Here is a 19291-nt window from a genome sequence, read left to right as displayed (position 1 = left end):
TACACTGGAGGATTGGAAAACATTGCCTGGTCTGATGAATCTCGGTTCCTGCTGTTTCACGCTGATGGGAGGACTAGGGTATGGAGAAAACCACATGAGTACATCCATCATGCCGCGTATCAACATTGCAGGCTGGTGGTGGTGGTGGTGGTGGTGGTGTGATGGTGTGGGATGTGTTTTCATGGCACACATTGGGCCCCTTGATAAAACTGGAGGAACGTTTGAATGCCACAGGATGTCTGAACTTCATTTCCAATCAGGTGCATGCCTTCATGGCAGCAATGTATCCAACTGCTAGTGGACTTTTTCAGCAGGATAATGCCCCATGCCACAGGCTAGGATTGTCCAGAAATGGTTCCACGAACATGACAGTGAATTTAGCTTACTGCAGTGGCCTGCCCAGTCACCAGATCTCAATCCAACTGAAATCTGTGCGATGAGATGGAACAAGCTATTCGGAGTAGAGATCCACTACCAGCCAACTTGACACAACTGTGGGAAGCATTGGAGTCAACATGGGCCAACATCCCTGTGGAACGCTTTTGACACCTTGTAGAGTCCATGCCTCAACGAATTGAAGCTGTTTTGATAGCAAAAGCGGGTGCAACTCAATATTAGGAAGGTGTTCCTAATGTTTTGCACACTCAGTGTATATATATATATATATATATATATATATATATATATATATATATATATATATATATATATATATATATATATATATATACAGTATTCAGACCCCTGACCAATTCTCTCATATTACCGAATTACAAATGGTACATTGAAATTTCGTTCTGTTTGATATTTTATTTTAAAACACTGAAAAATTATTGTAAGGTGACATTGGTTTTATGTTGGGAAATATTTTTAAGAAAAATAAAAAAACTGAAATATCTTGCTTGCTAAGTATTCAACCCCTGGCTATGGAAGCTCCACCTGTGAACGAGGACACAATTACCTTACCATTGGCCTCCACCTGTGAACATTAAAGTTGCTGTTTTTCTGGATAAAAACCCCACTGTTGAAGGATCATTGGTAAGGCTGTGAATCTGAAGGAAAATGAAGACCAAAGAGCATTCTACAGAAGTTAGAGATAAAGTAATACAAATGCATAGATTAGGGAAAGGGTACAAAATAATATCCAAGTGTTTGGATATCCCAGTGAGCACAGTTGGATCAATAATCAGGAAGTGGAAGCTGCATCACACCACCCAGGTACTGTCAAGAAAAGGCATTCCCTCAAAACTCAGCGCTCAAACAAGAAGGAGACTTGTGAGAGAAGCCACAGAGGCCAGCAATCACTTTGAAGGAGCTACAGAGTTCAGTGGCTGGGAGTGGAGTAATGGTGCACCAGTCAACCATATCAAGAGCTCTGCATAACACTGGCCTGTATGGGAGGGTGGCAAGAAAGAAGCCGTTACTCAAAAAGTACCATCTTAAAGAGCATCTGGAGTTTGCCAGAAAGCATGAGAGTGACCCAGCTGCGATGTGGGAAAAGGTTTTGTGGTCAGATGAGACCAAGATAGAGCTTTTTGGCCAAAACTCAAAGCACTATGTGTGGCGCAAACTTAACACTGCCCATGCCTCAAGACACACCATCCCTACAGTGAAGTACGGTGGTGGCAGCATCATGCTGTGGGGATGATTTTCATCAGCAGGGACTGGGCATCTTGTTACAATTGAAGGAAGAATGGATGGAGCAAAATACAGGAAAATACTGCAAGAGAATCTGCTTCAGTCCACTAAAAAACTGAAGCTTAGGAGGAAATTCACCTTTCAGCAGGACAATGATCCCAAGCACAAGGCCAAAGCAACATTGGAGTGGCTCAAGAACAAAAAGGTGAATGTCCTACAGTGGCCCAGTCAAAGTCCTGATCTCAATCCCATTGAGAATCTGTGGCACTATTTGAAAATTGTGGTCCGCAAGCGTCGTCCAACCAACCTGAACAACCTGGAGCAAATCTACCAAGAAGAATGGGCCAAAATCATTCCAACACTATGTGAAAAGCTGGTACATACTTACCCCAAAAGACTTAAAGCTGTTATTGCAGCGAAAGGTGGCTCTACCAAATATTAATGCGTGGGGGTCGAATACTTATGCAAGCAAGATATTTCAGTTTTTTATTTTTCTTAAAAATATTTCCCAACATAAAACCAATGTCACCTTACAATAATTGATTTTGAGTTTAAGTGTTTTAAAAAAAAATATCAAACAGAACGAAATTTCAATATACCATTTGTAATTCAGTAATATGAGAGAATTGGTCAGGGGTCTGAATACTTTTGCAAGACACTGTATATATACAGTACTGTGCAAAAGTTTTAGGCAGATGTGAAAAAATGCTGTTAAGTAAGAATGCTTTCAAAAATAGACATGTTAATAGATTATATTTATCAATTAACTAAATGCAAAGTGAGTGAACAGAAGAAAAATCTACATCAAATCAATATTTGGTGTGACCACTCTTTGCCTTCAAAGCAGCATCAATTCTTCTAGGTACACTTGCACACAGTTTTTGAAGGAACTCGGCAGGTAGGTTGGCCCAAACATCTTGGAGAACTAACCACAGTTCTGTGGATTTAGGCAGCCTCAGTTGCTTCTCTCTCTTCATGTAATCCCAGACACACTCGATGATGTTGAGATCAGGGCTCTGTGGGGGCCATGCCATCACTTCCAGGACTCCTTGTTCTTCTTTACTCTGAAGATAGTTCTTAATGACTTTCACTGTATGTTTGGGGTCGTTGTCATGCTGCAGAATAAATTTGGGGCCAACCAGATGCCTCCCTGATAGTATTGCATGATGGATAAGTATCTGCCTGTACTTCTCAGAATTGAGGAGACCATTAATTCTGACCAAATCCCCAACTCCATTTGCAGAAATGCAGCCCCAAACTTGCAAGGAACCTCCACCATGCTTCACTGTTGCCTGCAGACACTCATTCGTGTACCGCTTTCCAGCCCTTCAGTGAACAAACTGCCTTCTGCTTCAGCCAGATATTTCAGATTTTGACTCATGAGTCCAGAGCACCTACTGCCATTTTTCTGCACCCCAGTTCCTGTGTTTTCGTGCATAGTTGAGTTGCTTGGCCTTGTTTCCACGTCGAAGTTATGACTTTTTGGCCGCAAGTCTTCCACTCCTGCCCAGACTTCTCCGGACAGTAGATGGGTGTACCAGGGTCCCACTGTTTTCTGCCAATTCTGAGCTGATGGCACTGCTGGACATCTTCCGATTATGAAGGGAAGTAAGCATGATGTAATCTGTAAGTTTCCTTGGCCAACCATTGTGTCTACGGTCCTCAACTTTGCCTGTTTCTTTTTGCTTCTTCAAAAGAGCTTGGACAGCACATCTGGAAACCCCTGTCTGCCTTGAAATTTCTGCCTGGGAGAGACCTTGCTGATGCAATATAACTACCTTGTGTCTTGTTGCTGTACTCAGTCTTGCCATGGTGTATAACTTTTGACAGTAAACTGTCTTCAGCAACCTCACCTTGTTAGCTGAGTTTGGCTGTTCCTCACCCAGTTTTATTCCTCCTACACAGCTGTTGTTTCTGTTTCAGTTCTGTTTCAGTTATTGAAATATGACAACAACATCCCTGACTTTGTGCAAGTGTACCTAGAAGAATTGATGCTGTTTTGACGGCAAAGGGTGGTCACACCAAATATGGATTTGATTTTCCCATTTTCTTTTGTTCACTCACTTTGCATTTTGTTAATGGATAAATATAATCTATTAACATGTCTATTTTTGAAAGCATTCTTACTTTACAGCATTTTTCCACCCCTGCCTAAAATTTTGCCACAGTACGTATATGAGATAGATAGATAGATAGATCGATAGATCGGCTTATGATAGATAGATAGATAGATAGATAGATAGATAGATATAGGCCAATTAAAAAACTAAAGAGTTGATTGCAGTCATTTCTTTACAATTTAATCGTGCAGAATGTGTTTCAACCTACATATTGAATTGATGATCATTAGCACCTGTTTGGTATAATTGTTTAATCATACACCTGACTATATGCCTACAAAATCCCTGACTTTGTGCAAGTGTACCTAGAAGAATTGATGCTGTTTTGAAGGCAAAGGGTGGTCACACCAAATATTGATTTGATGTAGATTTTTCTTCTGTTCACTCATTTTTGCATTTTGTTAATTGATAAATATAATCTATTAACATGTCTATTTTTGAAAGCATTCTTACTTTACAGCATCTTTTGTTTAAATAGGTAAATAAAAATATGTCCTTGATATCTATGTATTTTGTCTTTGTTTTAATGGTTTTCCCATTTGTGGCACTGATCCCTGAACAGCACAGTTTCCCGTGTGTATCAAGGATGGTCCACCACCCAAAGAACATCCAGCCAACGGCAGGTGACTGATCGAAAACTGCTCATTGATGAAAGAGGCCAAAGGAGGCTGACACGAATTGTGCAGAGCAACAGACGGGTCCAGTAAAACATTAGTGCCGAAAGACCAATAACAGAATGCCCAACTCGTCGTACCTTGACACAAATGGGGCATGGCAGCCGATGACCTAACAGAGTTCCACTTCTTTCAGCAAAACACAAGAAACTGCGGTTGCAGTGGGCTAAGGAATGGAAACACTGGACACTGGAGGATTGGAAAAACATTGCCCGGTCTGATGAATCTCGGTTCCTGCTGTTTCACGCTGATGGGAGGACTAGGGTATGGAGAAAACCACATGAGTACATCCATCATGCTGCGTATCAACATTGCAGGCTGGTGGTGGTGGTGTGATGGTGTGGGATGTGTTTTCATGGCACACATTGGGCCCTTTGATAAAAGTAAAGCAACGTTTGAATGCCACAGGATATCTGAACATCATTGCCAAACAGGTGCACCCCTTCATGGCAGCAGTGTATCCATCTGCTAATGGATTTTTTCAGCAGATTAATGCCCCATGCTACAAGGCTAGGATTGTCCAGAAATGGTTCCACGAACATGACAGTGAATTCAGCCTACTGCAGTGGTCTGCCCAGTCATCAGATCTCAATCCAATTGAGCATCTGTGGGATGAGATGGAACAAGCTATTCGGAGTAGAGATCCAACTCCAGCCAACTTGAAACAACTGTGGGAGGCATTGGAGTCAACATGGGCCAGTATCCCTGTGGAACACTTTTGACACCTTGTAGAGTTCATTTAGACAGCACTGGAATGACTGCTTTGTGAATTTGTCCCACTGTTAACCATTTGGATTTAAGTTTCTTCAACAGCAACAATAGCTTTCTACATCACATTTCTGCCCAAGTTTGATGATTACAGTTTAAATGTTTAAAAACAATAACAAATAAAAAAGGCAAGGTTGATCTTGACAGTCCTGATGCAAAGTATATGATTTGCATCAAAATAATTCTATGTGTATTTTGTTATTTCTAGCTGTCTGCAGGTTCCCCTGCCAAAATGGTGGAACATGCGAAAGGCCTAACACATGCTTATGTATAGAAGGATGGATGGGCCATCTCTGTGAAGAACGTAAGTTTTAATGTCATTACACAACAATAAAAATACATTTGCACATTAATAAAACATACCATTTTTATTTAGTAGATGCTACAGGCTATGTCCAGTTCTTATGAATTTGAACAATTCGGGTTAAAAAAAAAAGTATATTATGTGGATTACTGAATATGTTCAGTAATGTTTGTTGATTTACCTTTGTTGTTGTTCTTTTTAGCAATTTGTATACTTCCGTGTTTGAACGGAGGCAAATGTATCGCACCATATGCATGTGAATGCCCAGAGGGTTGGACAGGAACACGCTGCCATGCAGGTACTTAACTAGAATCCCAATTTTGAAATACATGCGATAAAGTGTATTATGTTTGTCAAACTATGCAATAAAACACACCAAACTCATAGCACCTTCTTAAAATGATAAAATTCCAAGAAGAGTATCTGAGCCCCAAAACAAAAGTGTAGTGATGAGGCTAATGGGATCCAACAATACTGCTTGGTCTCCTGGGCAGCCAGCCTGAGTGCTTTTTTTTACCAATACCATTTTATAATTGTATTAGATTATTGTTAAGAAGAAAAATAACAAATAACAGTAACATGCCCAGGATTGATCTCCATGGTGACATTTCCTTCCCTATAGCTTTCTTACGTAGAGATAAATGTCTATTAAAAAAAAAAAAAAAAACATAAATCAGAACTGCCAAATAACACAGATTTACTTCCATGTGGTACTTGTTAAGTTGTATAATGCTGATATTTAACCACATAGGTCCTCATATAAAACCATATCTTTGTAGCACATACTTAGAGCCCTGTGGTTACTTTTAATTTTTGTTTTATTTTTCAAAAATTTAATTTTATCACAGATGCACATTAATAAAATAAGTCAAGGACGGCATGGTGGCGTGGTGGTTAGCACTGCTGTATTAGAGTGCCATTGTCCTGGGTTCAATTCCAGCCTAGGGGTCTGTTTGTGTGGAGGTTGCATGTGCTTGTGAGGTTTTCTCTGGGTTCCTCCCAAAGACATGCTGTTCAGCTTGACTGGTCACTCTAAATTGCCCTTTGTGTATGTGTGCCCTCCAATGGACTGGTGTCCCTTCCAGGGTGTAGTCCTGTATCTGCTGGGTTAGGGTCTGGCTCACTGCAACCCTGTAAAGGATTAAGTGGTCAATGATAATGCATGGAAACAACTCAAATAGATGTATATCAATTATAGCATACATTATGGTTTAACTACATACATATTTTTTTATTAAACATTTTCTGTTTATTTTTTTTTATAACATTTTGACATGAACAGAACTCGCACAGAAAAATAATTTTGAGACCACAATTTCTCATTAGCGGCATTAACGGTAACGTACAGTCCCCCGCTGTTTTTAATTAACTACCTATATACAGTAAATACTGCCCATGCCCTCTATAAAAATACAACAAGATCAAAAAAGAAATGTGTACTTACACTGCTCTACTATTGTGGGGCTATCATAATAATCTACCCTTCATAAAAAACGATATGAATTGTATTTCAATCTTGGGGAGGTATACAAGTACATCAGTATACAGCAAGCTTGGGGTTTCTTGGTATTTAAACACTAAGCAGATTCAGTCATTCAAAACCAAAACAGTGTTTGCTCCACTGCAAAGTTTGCACCACTTGAAATAAAGCAAAGAATTAGCATACTAATAAAAAATACAAGCAAACATGACAAATTTTTCCCCCAAAGGGAATAAACAGCTAATGCTTAGCGATGGTATTTCGACTCTCATTCCAGCCGACAGTGCAAAATCTGCACATCGTTATTTTTTCACCGTTGTTATGCGATTTAGGCATTTTAGAAACAAACGCCTCTTCTCTTCCATCACAATTTGAATACCCAAATGACTCGCTCCAAATTATACATCTGCGCAAGTGCTCGTCAGAGCTTCCGTTTCCCTTCAGACCATGTCTATGGTAACGGCTGAGCCTTGACAACTATGATTGCAAATACTTATTTTAAGTGTTTTTGTATAAACTTCCCATTTTAAAAACGTCATTCTGTTTGCCTGATAATTATTTTTTTAATTGTTTTATTTCATTTTTTATTTGCATTTAATTTTATTTTGTGCTATTTCAATTTGTGAAAGATAGGGCACTACAGGGTTATGTTATGTTAACATTGAATTACTCACCGCTTTGCAGTTTTCCATATGCGTCACGAAAAACTGACAAAAATTGAAAAATGTGACTAACACGAAATACTGTACTACTATTGCTTCCAGTAGGCTTTTGTGATATAATTTAGTAGTTTATTTGAATACATGTAGTTAAATAAAATATCTAAATTATGTTCACACACACACACACACACACACACACACACACACACACACACACACATATATATATATATATATATATATATATATATATATATATATATATATATATATATATATATATGATGTCTCAATCCTAAAATTCTAGAGGATGCTAAACTTTTGGCTATAGCTGTCCAGCAGCATTAACCAATATTTGATTACCCATAGTTGTACCCAATCCAATATAACACTGTTTCCTTTTCAGCTGTATGTCAGTCTCCTTGTTTAAATGGTGGTAAATGCATACGGCCAAATCGATGCCACTGTCTCCCAGGGTGGAGTGGTCACGACTGTTCCAGGTACAGTAGATACTTGACACAAATGTATCAACTTTAAAGCCCATGAAACTCAAGGCAACTTTTGGACAACTACTTGATCAAGCCACAAAATAAAAACTTGATTTAAATCTAAATAGTGAAAAATTCTTGAAAATGTAATTTACTACTGTTTGAAAGCTAATCGTAGACATTTTCTAAACACTTGCTTGGTGTAACTGTGGTGCATACAGCATACTTTAAAGATTTAATGATAGAAAAACGTACTGGCTCAAGCATGTTAGTGGGTGAACTTGTGTAAGTAAGAGTTGTAGGAAAATAGGCATATGATGTACCCAATTTGTGAGCATTTACATGTACAATTGGCAAAAAGGAGTATTTGAAATAGCCAATACCTGTTCATTTTCAGGTATTGATGTCAAAATGGATATTTGAAGTTCCCAATCCTTACACAATAAAAAATTAAAAGCTTCTGAGCAGATAAATCCTTTTCGTTTTTATTGCAGAACACATTATTTAGGATTTCTGGCTTTTCCTTTATATTAACTTGTACTTTCACACTTCCCTCAGAAAAGTTTACCATGGTATTGTTGCAGTTTTCCCATGCATTTCCTATGGTTATACTGTGCATAGTTTACCCTGGTTTGCCATGCTTATTAAAATGTTTTACCAAACCTCACATATACTTTACAATGCTTTCACAGTGCTTTATTACACTTTGCAATGCTTTCACCATGTTTTATTACACATTGATGTGCTTTCACCATGTTTTATTACACTTTGCAATACTTTCACCATGCTTTATTACACTTTGCAATGCTTTATTACACATTGATGTGCTTTCACCATGTTTTATTACACTTTGCAATGCTTTCACTATGCTTTATTACACTTTGCAATGCTTTCACCATGCTTTATTACACTTTGCAATGCTTTCACCATGCTTTATTACACTTTGCAATACTTTCACCATGCTTTATTACACTTTGCAATGCTTTATTACACATTGATGTGCTTTCACCATGTTTTATTACACTTTGCAATGCTTTCACTATGCTTTATTACACTTTGCAATGCTTTCACTATGCTTTATTACACTTTGCAATGCTTTCACCATGCTTTATTACACATTGATTTGCTTTCACCATGTTTTATTACACTTTGCAATGCTTTCACTATGCTGTATTACACTTTGCTGTGCATTTACCATGGTAAACCTTTCTATGGGTTCTAACAACAGTCTATTTTAAAGCTGGTAATATCTGGTAATGCAATTCAAAGAAATTAATGCATGTTTAATGTATTTCTTCCTTTCATGATACTAACATTACATGTACTATTTTCATTGCAGGAAAAGAAAAACAGGATTGTATCATTTTTAAAACCATAACCAACCTTTTCTTCTGAATCATTTTCTACGATTGCTGCCAAACACTCAGAACATAATTACAGTAAATGATCATTTTAAACCACAAAATATCTGTTTTAATATTTTTTATATTTTCTATTGTAAAATAAAGCTGTATGTTTTTCAGATTTACAGTATGGAGTATATGCTGCTGTACTTATGTTATCACTTTTATTGTTTTTGTTAAAAAATGATATGTATTATATATGTGTAAACAATTGTCACATGTTTAATAATGGGGCTTTTAAAGTCAAATAAATAAGTGCTATTCTCAATTAAGTTAATTGGACTAATGTGTATATATCATTTATATACAGTACTGGTACACACAAACAACAATTTTCACTTAATGGACCTTTATTTACAAAACTCTGTGTTTCATTGTTGTCTGTTTTGGTGACTTAATATTAATAAAAATGTTTCCTGTTGTTATCTACGTTAACAATAACTCAACACATATACGTTGTTGCATATATATATATATATATATATATATAATATATATATATATATATATATATATATATATATATATATATATATATATAAATACATCTCTTAACAATTTATATCAAAAGGCTACTTAGAGGTTGTTGTTTTGTTTGTAAAGGATGTGTCACCGTACTGTTTCTAAATAAACCTAAATAAGAGACTGCTTTGAAGAGTATTTGGAGACCTACTCTGTAAACGTAATTATGATAATATGTCTTGAAACCATAATGAGTCCCTATTATCTCTCATTTACTTACTTCTGGGAGATCAGAATTCCAGTTAAACCCAGCATAAGGCAGCCTGAGGTGTATTTAGTCAAGACTGACTTGGTTAATGCCAAAAGATTATTAATGCAAATATTTTCCTGGTTACTCATTTCAAAACAGGTGCACTGTCCAGCAAATATGGGCTCTGTTCATAAAGCTTATAACTCGTAAGTTATTTAAATAATGTTTTATGAATAGGAATATGTGTTATGAATAAAGTTTGATATTCATGAAGCTATTTTAGACTGCAGGATAAGCCAGCATTGGCCTAGAACAGGTCAAATACCAGTAAAATAATCAAAACAAACGTCAGAGTGTATTTTATTTAGTGATTTGTCCTTGCAGAAAATAATTGTCGAATGATGGAATAAGTAGCTTTGACAATCTGACAGTATCTCTGAGTGCAGCAAACCAGCAGGACAGAATCATCGGTTTTGCTGATGTAATGCAGTGAAGTTGTTAGCAGCTATATAATTTATATAAATACTGCATGCTAAATGTATCTATAAATGTGACAAAAAAGTCTGACATGTTGGTGTCTACACTATGAAGAAATAGCACACTGAGATATTGTCTACAAAGCAATGATACAGACCACACTGTCGGTGATTCACTCTGTAAGCAATAAATCTGCTTGCCAGTTTGGCTCCATCATCTCTATAGTTTAGTAATATGATGCTGAGTGGGATTCAGAACGTTATTCGGATTCATTGATATTGGAGACACTGGTTCGAATACTGTGGGGAATTACCTGGAAAAGTGGGGATGCTGTTTCTTACCCCATTGTCTAAGGGATTCAGTCACTTGTGTGACTGCTCTTTTTTCATCTTTCAGTTCCACAAGGTGTGAATATTATCGAGGTGAAGTTGAGCTTCAACCACCTGAGGCGTGGTGATATTAAAGCTTATCACACACACTGAAGTGCCTTATTGTGCTTATAAAATGGGTTAACTACTAAATTTGAAGAAAAAAAAAACAGGTAAAAAAAAAGTTTTTTAATTAACAAAAAAAGTAATTTTTATTAATATCTTTATGCCTAAAACTGATCTAAGAAAGAAATAGCTCCACATACAGTAACTTAAAAAAATGCATTAATTAAAAAAAAAAAAAAAAAACTGATTTATAGATGTTGAATTGAACATTAAGCATTGAAATTGACAGACTCCATAGGAATTATCAAAGTGCAGTACTTCTTGGTTTGTTCATTACATTTTAAGGTAACATATTACCAGTGTTGCCAGATCAGAGGCTTTCCCTTCCAGATCTAGAGGTTTCACGTTTCTGCACAGGTCAATCTGGAGGTAAGAAATGGACAGGCTTGTTTTTTTAAAAGGTACATTTTTAATTTTAGAGGATTTTCTAAAGGTTTCTTTTTTCTGTCTGAAAACGTTTTGTTCCCGTAAGATGTATTCATAATGTATAAGTCCTTCCTCTACTAAGATTGTAGAGGCGCTGTGACATCATGCCAGCTGGCAGCTGTGACCACGGATTTCTATAGAATTTCTCCAGGTGTTCGATTTACTTTGACTGCCCAGTATAAGATCACTCCATGCGCAGTAGGGCCACTAGGCACACATATAGCAAGTGCTTAATACTTGTTACAGAGGAAATTAAGAGTAGTGTTTAAATGCTGTGCCAGTCAGTGAATAAATATTCCGGAAAATTTGAACAAACTACATTTACAGTTTTTATTTATTATTATTATTGCAATGTAGCCATGGTGTACCAATTTAATATTACTGTAGGCTTAAGGTTTGAGTCATACAAGTACAGTGCTGTCCAACGAATTGCATACATGATAATTGCATATTCCTGTTATCTTAAAAAAAAAAAAGAGAAGCACATTTCTTATGAAAATGCACTTGCATTAGATTCCTGTGAATTGCACATCCCATTTACCTAATAGTTTTAAGCATTTAACCAGAATAAGGAACATACATTTTTATTTAACCAGAATTTAACATACATTATTTAACATACATTTTCAAAAGAGATGTACTTCACAACTGTATGCAGTTATCAGTCAAACAATTAAATGTATTACACTGTATGTTACTGATAATTGCATAAAATTGTTACAGTAGGTACCTATGCAATTAAGTGGAATCTACTGTAATATGACTTAATATGATGTGCTTTTGATATTATTCAAAGTTGGATTTCAGCGCTACTTGCATGAATTGTCTTAATAAATTCAGTATATATTTAACATTTCACCAGCCTAATTGTTTGTGTTTACAATTAGAAAAACAGGAACTTGAGCACTCATACTACATTATTCTTTTTCCTAGAGCTATTAGGGGCAATTCTAAAGGTTTTCTTGCATTTATCTAGAGGTTTTTTTGGAGGGTGGATCTGGCAACATTGAATATTACTGCTCATATTCATCATGACACAGCACAAATGAGCCTGCCTTTAGTCACGCAGACCCTTCTTCGCAAGATCTGCGACAGTGCCAGGTGACATTGCTGTTTTTTTTGTTTTTTGTTTTTTATAAATCGTCCTTGTTTCCACGGAAGTGACAGGATGTAGTCATACCATATTAGCTTCACAGTGGCTAGAAAGACGTTATTTGCATTATGGAATAACTGGTTACTTATCAAACTGACTTTGTAGTTTATGGCTGGACAACGTGGAAAACTACTGGGCCTGTGTTAAATCATTTAATACAATGCAGGGCCCAGCAGAAGAGATGATACCATCGTACCGGGACGCATTTATATGGAGGGAAATGTATAGCAGGAATTGTCGAGATGCTTTTATAAATAGTCTGCATCACCGATCACACACCTGTGCAGGAGATGCAAGTGACTGAAGGAGTAGACATACAGAGGGGCAACAAAACATCCATTTAACCACAAAAGGCACTTCGAGTCACACCATTTTTTTTTTTTTTTTTAAAGGTGAAAGTTGCAAAGTATTTTGTTTAAAACTGCATTTTCAGAATGCGGATGGGAGACGTGTAGTTCTGGCAGAGTTCAAGGAGAATAGGGAGGTTTGAATTAATTTGAATTTGCTTTTTTTCACTACTTGAATTATCAATGATGTCCGATTCAAAATCTCACCTACACTTCAGTTTCCCAAAAGGTCAACATTTACATAAACCTAGTTAGTTATATTTAGTGCGATAAAATGGCTGCCGTTTTTGGTTTTTTTGGTTTTTTTTCTGAAAATTGTAGCGGTGTATGGATATCTTCCAGTGATTTGCATCTTTTTGAAAATAAATGCCGACCCATGGTGGTATTCTGTTACATCAACACCCCAGACCTGTTTTCACCAATCAGGATAGAGTATTATATTATTGATTTTCATGTATTATATACTAGCTATTTCATTGATTTGATAATCAAACAGTATTACAGATGATATAGTGTGGTGTAACAGTTAATTATCTTTGTGATTGCAAGCCTTTTGCATGAAATATCCTTCTCTCAAAATGCCACATCTCTCTCCAAATATAATCTTGTTCTTCTAACGTTGTCACAAAAAACACCATACATAAACTCAGTATGAATTACTTTTAACTTTTAGCCACGGAATGTTACTAATGTATATAGTTTTTATTTCTGTTTGTCATGATCATGACCATGTTACCTTCTATAACCTACACCAGGGCCACTCAAACCTGGCCCTGGTTCTAACTGTACACTAAACTGATTAATTGGACCAATTACCCCTGACCTACACAGTAGGTACACTCCACTCCCACCCCTAGTCACATGACTACTGTCTGACCAGAAGCCAAGGCACATGTATCTGATTCATTATCAAAAGTGTGTAACTGCTGGACGGAAACGTGCTCTGTGGCTGCGTCTCTGTGAGAGACCTTGCGCGCACATCATCGCTGTAAGCGTTACACCCCTATCACATGACAATTGACACTGAAGGCGTACACCCTTATCACGTCATAATTGAATAAATGAAGAAGCGTCTGCAAATGATAATTCCCGTAACTGTCGGGTCCGTGTTACGCTTATGATCGCGTCAATTTTTTAATCGTGTTCTTAAATTGAAAAATATATCGTTAATAAATTCCTGCCTTTGTTTGCTGTGTTTTTATTTTTTATTTTTTTATTCTGACCTAAAACTTATATTATTTATTTATTCATGTATTTTATAGAGTTGTAAGAGCTTAATGTGCATTTTTAATTTATTAACCACAATCCCTGCCGTCAGCATATCGCATCCCGAATACGGTCAGCTGTTTCAGCGTTAAGCAAAATACCTTTTAAACAGCTGCAAGCAGCTTACCGCATTCGGGATTCTTGTAGAATTACATTTAGCTGATCATGAAGAATTCATCAGAACTAGTATTGCAGCAACCATTAATATTATACTCTCCAGTAATGTAATAACCCTCAATGATGTATTTGTTTCATATAATGTAATAATTACCCAATAATGTAATAACTCAACTGATAATGTAAGCGAAATTTCTGCCCCTCAATGTAATCATTTTGCACTGATAATGTAACAACAATCGGGGTGAGGTTAAAGACAAGATGGAATTGAAAAATAACGCTTTGCTTTGTTGTTGCTTTCGTTTGATAAGTTGTTGCTTAATATAACTAATGTAGGCAGTGATGACGTTTTGAAAGCTGCGCGCCCACAGAGCCTGTCCTCTCACTTGAAGCCGCCGCAGAGCAGGGCTCTGGTTTGCGGTTATAGCCATCTCATTATTACCAGACAGCTGGAGCTCCGCCTGCGCAAACATCTCTGTATCGAGTAGGAAGTGGGTGGAGGGAAAAGCAAGTTAGTCAAGGTTGGGACAGTATCACAGACTGCTTTAAGTTATTGTAATTTAAGGGTAACCTTATCGCATTTTAAATATGGTTCGTTTCATCGAGAGCAAGGTAAGATAACTGCTGTGTGCTTTTGGTTTGAAGTACTTGCAATCGAGTGCCGCCAAATTCAATTACTGCTCTAGTTTAGAATGTTAAGAAATGACATCAGCGATTTTAATGGCAAAAAAAAAAAAAAATAGTTAGTTGCCCCCTTTTGTTGGCTAATTAATTTACAGCAGGTTGATTTTGTTATGATGCGGCTACCAAATCCTTCTTTCCAGTTCACGGCCTGGAATATAAATTAATGTAAGATTATTTGTGTTATTGCTTAGGATCAATAATACGTTCAGGACCAGTAATTATTCTACATTAGGATAACAATGTGTACAACGCGTGAACTGCAGTAATAACGTTGAAAGATTGTAATCTGCCTGCATCCATCTGAATTAATGATATTATTTCTTCTTCGCGTCCGAACCCTTTAGATGTAATAACTATATGGTAGGGGGTTGCTAAAGGTCTAAGGCTAAAGGCCTTCGCAATAGGAATAATTACAGCAGTAACATTACAGTGCCGGTAGTTGCAAATATGGTACAGGGCTGTAAAATGTAATATGTATGTTAGTATGTACTGCTTTGTGTAGAATTATATATATTCACCAAAGAGACGAGTCACAGACAAGCGTACCAATATTACAACTGTATGAAAATGTGTTTTGTCGTAGTTAGCGGCCCGTAGGAAGGGCATAGGACTAGAAATGTGACCATGTGCTACCAAATACTCTCTGAATGTGGGTACAGTTAGTTTGAGCACAGCGATTCAGATTAGTTTATCTATGTTAAAGATACAAGACGTTTTCTAAAAATGATTAATAATGTAAAGGTTAAACTTCCAGAGAATAGCATTTTATTTTGCATGGATGTAAAATCCCTGTACCCCAGTGTTTCCAGGCATGACACTTTAGAATGATGTAAAGAGGCCCTGGAAAATGGAGTAGATAAGAACATGATATGGATGGAAGAAATGATATAATTAAATATGATCAGCAGTTTTAAAGTTATTTTACATTTGGAAGTAGAAGTTACAAACAGAATGATGAACAGCAATAGGCTCAACATTAGGTTTGCGTTTTGCAAGTACATATATGGGCAAATGGGAGGAAATGTTACTGAGTAAACTAGACAAGAAACTATTAGAATACATAAGATATGTGGATGACATGTTTGGAATATGGACACATGGAGATGAATCTCTTGTACTTTTTCATAAATTTAGCAAATTATATCCCAATGATGTGATGGGAAATGTAGTTCTGAGAGGTCCATGCGGGTACATGGGAAGCCATCTTGAGGCAGGGAATGCAATTTAAAAGTTTTAAAAAAGTGGTCAAAATGTCAAAAAATAAAAATGGCATCAAAAGCCTATAAATACCTCCAATGTTTGTTTTTTAAAATAGCAATTGGGTTGTAAAATGAAGGGGGAGGGTTCCTCATTTATTACATTCCACATAAAAGTTGCAACAAAAAATATGTAGTATATGCAATCTAAATAAAAATCATTACACAACATTTCCAGGAAGTTGGGTACTGTTTAAGCAAGGCATTTCAGGATGTCATTGCCTTTTTGAAAAACGAATATTTAAATTGAGCAAATATCCGAACATGAAAATCCTATGTTCATCCTAGCACCAATATAGAAGTGTGTGTGGGGGGGGGTGATCGTTGAACCATGTGTTTTATTTTATTTTTCTTAACAGGCCGAGTTTGAAGAAGCTCTGAAGGATGCTGGTTCTATGCTTGTCATTGTAGATTTCACAGCCACCTGGTGTGGGCCATGCAAAATGATTTCTCCAGTTTTTGAAGTATGTTTTAATGAGTTGGTCTTAAAGGGTAAGTAGCAGCGTTCTCAAAAATATAGCCTACACGTCCCCATGTTTTGCTACAACCGTTTTTAATATTGTACCTGTAATTTTCTTTTCATTGTTCACATCCTGACAACATTTTACACTTACAACTTTAAAGTGTCTGCTCTAGTGCACTGATAGTGTAAGGATTATTGCCCACATTGTCGAAATGGTAACACAGCAATAACGATCCATGACGTGGTACAGAACAGTGAAGCCAGAGCGTTTGTGCTCTTCCTGCAGTGATTTAGAGGACAGATCTCAAACCCCAGTGCACTAGAGCGGCCATTTTGAAAAGAACTTTGAAACCGGACTTTAAAATTGTAAGGGTAAAAAGTAGTCAGGATGTTAACTGTGAAAAGAGAAATGACAGGTATGTTATTTAAACAGTTGTAGCAACACATGGGGACGTATAACGCTATAGTTTTCAGAACCCTGCTACTTGCTTTTTAATAGCTTTAGGTTGGGGTTCAGTCTGTTTTTTCTTGAAGTAATTATTTCTAACATACTACCGCAGAAATTGAAGATATAGTGATTCTACATCTAAGTTTGCCTAGGTTCCCTTGTGTATACGAACAGGCAAAAAATGCATGACTGTAAAAACTAAAAAATAATTCAAAATTAATAAACAGATCCCAAACTGAGATGTACTCTATTTTTACTTCTTTGTTCACTGTCTGGAAAATGTGATTAAACTTAAACAAATTATAAACTGACCTTAGACTTTGCACGAAAGGTCTGTAGTGTTGCATACTAAAAGTGTATTTTAAGAACATACCAATTATAAAAATAAAAAAAACAAACACTACTTGTAAGTTTAACATAGGGACACTCCACATTGGACTGATGTGTTTCGAATGGTTTTGGACCACATAACCCTCTTGTATACTGTAGCATGCAGTATTTCTCCTTATAGCTTCATAATTTCCTCCATTTTCTTCTCATTCAGAAACTTGCTGAAAATCACAAGGATGTGGTGTTTCTAAAGGTTGATGTGGATGATGCTCAGGTAAGCTACTTATTTAAGCACTACCTCTACATAGCATTTACTTTTAACATGCTAAAATGTTTAAGCAAAGAACTTGTATTTCATAACTACAAAAACTCCAGCAATGCACTTTTTTTTTTTTCCTGTTCTATAGGATTCTTATTGCAGTAGAGGGGATAACAAATCCTTGTGGTGAATTTTGTCATCTTGTATTTATCGTGTATTCTCCATTTCCTTGTCTAGGACGTTGCTGAAATGTGTAAAATCAGCAGCATGCCTACATTCCAGTTCTTCAAAAATGGCCAGAAGGTGCGTCATGCTGTTACTTCTGCACTTAAGATTACAAATGTGTCATATACCCCTTCACTCTTAAACTCATGTTAATCATCGATTTCAACACATAAGAACATTCTGGTAGAAATGTGGACCCTTGTGCATGTTCGGGCCAGACTTTCCAAAAGTCATTACTAACTTTTATTTAACACTTAATTAAAATTGACAATTCACAACTACGGTAGAAAATTCATTTTTTTGTCCCCGCCCCCCACGATTTTGGTGTTTCTTATAACAATTATTTAACTGGCCTGAAGTTTGACTTTTTTTACATTTTGCCAAATACCAGGGTTGTTGTATGATCACGGCACCAAATACTCCAAATTGTACTATATGTTTATTGTTTAATTACTTTGTTATTTATTTGTAATGTAGGCCTATTTTTGTCTGTTACAGATTGACGAATTTTCAGGAGCCAACGAGGACATACTTAAAGAGAAACTAATGCAACTTAAGTAGATTTATATTCAGAAGTAATGTATTCTGTTCCCAGCTGTTGAATTTTAAAACTGTTTACAACAAACAGACTTTGTTTTGGTTCATGCCGGCCCAGTTTCCTTTATTCAATTATCGTGCATGTGAAATAACACCCCAATTTCTGAAATGGTATTCAATAAATATTTACTGCTCCAATCAAATATTTTGCCCAATTATTTACTTTGAATAAAGCCTTGGCACTTTTTTTGTTTACTTTAAATAAATACAGGACCAGGTTCAATGTTTCTTCATAATTCTATTTAGATATATAATTTTACACACACATACATATCGCCCGATGACTGGAACAAAAAGATTTGTGTGATTGATGGACAAAAAGTTTTACCATTATACACATATCCTTTTAATTCACAAACCCTCAGTCACACACAGTAACAAATGTATTCAAATTAATGCAACACCACAATTACATTGCCTTTGTCTGTCTGTCCAGTAAAGCTTGCCCGCCAGCTCTAGGAAGAAAATTTAACATAATAAAAATCACAAAAACCTTTAAA

At 36.4% G+C, this 19291-nt stretch overlaps 2 protein-coding genes across 3 annotated transcripts in view; both read left to right on the top strand.

The window, feature by feature from the left end:
* Positions 1–9956, top strand: part of svep1 (sushi, von Willebrand factor type A, EGF and pentraxin domain containing 1) — a 95537-nt gene extending 85581 nt beyond the window's left edge. For both annotated transcript variants that reach the window (XM_041261696.1, XM_041261686.1), the window contains 4 exons: positions 5409–5504; positions 5707–5802; positions 8053–8146; positions 9474–9956. In XM_041261696.1, the coding sequence (XP_041117630.1) occupies positions 5409–5504; positions 5707–5802; positions 8053–8146; positions 9474–9504 (317 nt within the window). In that variant the 3' untranslated portion in view covers positions 9505–9956. The remainder of the gene's footprint in view (positions 1–5408; positions 5505–5706; positions 5803–8052; positions 8147–9473) is intronic.
* Positions 9957–14952: 4996 nt separating this feature from the next.
* LOC121322131 (thioredoxin-like) lies at positions 14953–18934 on the top strand. The gene is made up of 5 exons (XM_041261674.1): positions 14953–15141; positions 16829–16933; positions 17925–17984; positions 18207–18272; positions 18693–18934. The coding sequence occupies exons 1-5, from the start codon at positions 15118–15120 to the stop codon at positions 18753–18755; spliced, it is 318 nt and encodes a 105-aa protein (XP_041117608.1). The 5' UTR covers positions 14953–15117; the 3' UTR covers positions 18756–18934.
* Positions 18935–19291: the final 357 nt, after the last annotated feature.

The sequence above is a fragment of the Polyodon spathula genome, chromosome 1 (assembly GCF_017654505.1).
Source record: "Polyodon spathula isolate WHYD16114869_AA chromosome 1, ASM1765450v1, whole genome shotgun sequence".
NCBI lineage: Eukaryota > Metazoa > Chordata > Actinopteri > Acipenseriformes > Polyodontidae > Polyodon > Polyodon spathula.
This window is presented reverse-complemented; position numbering and strand designations above follow the sequence as displayed.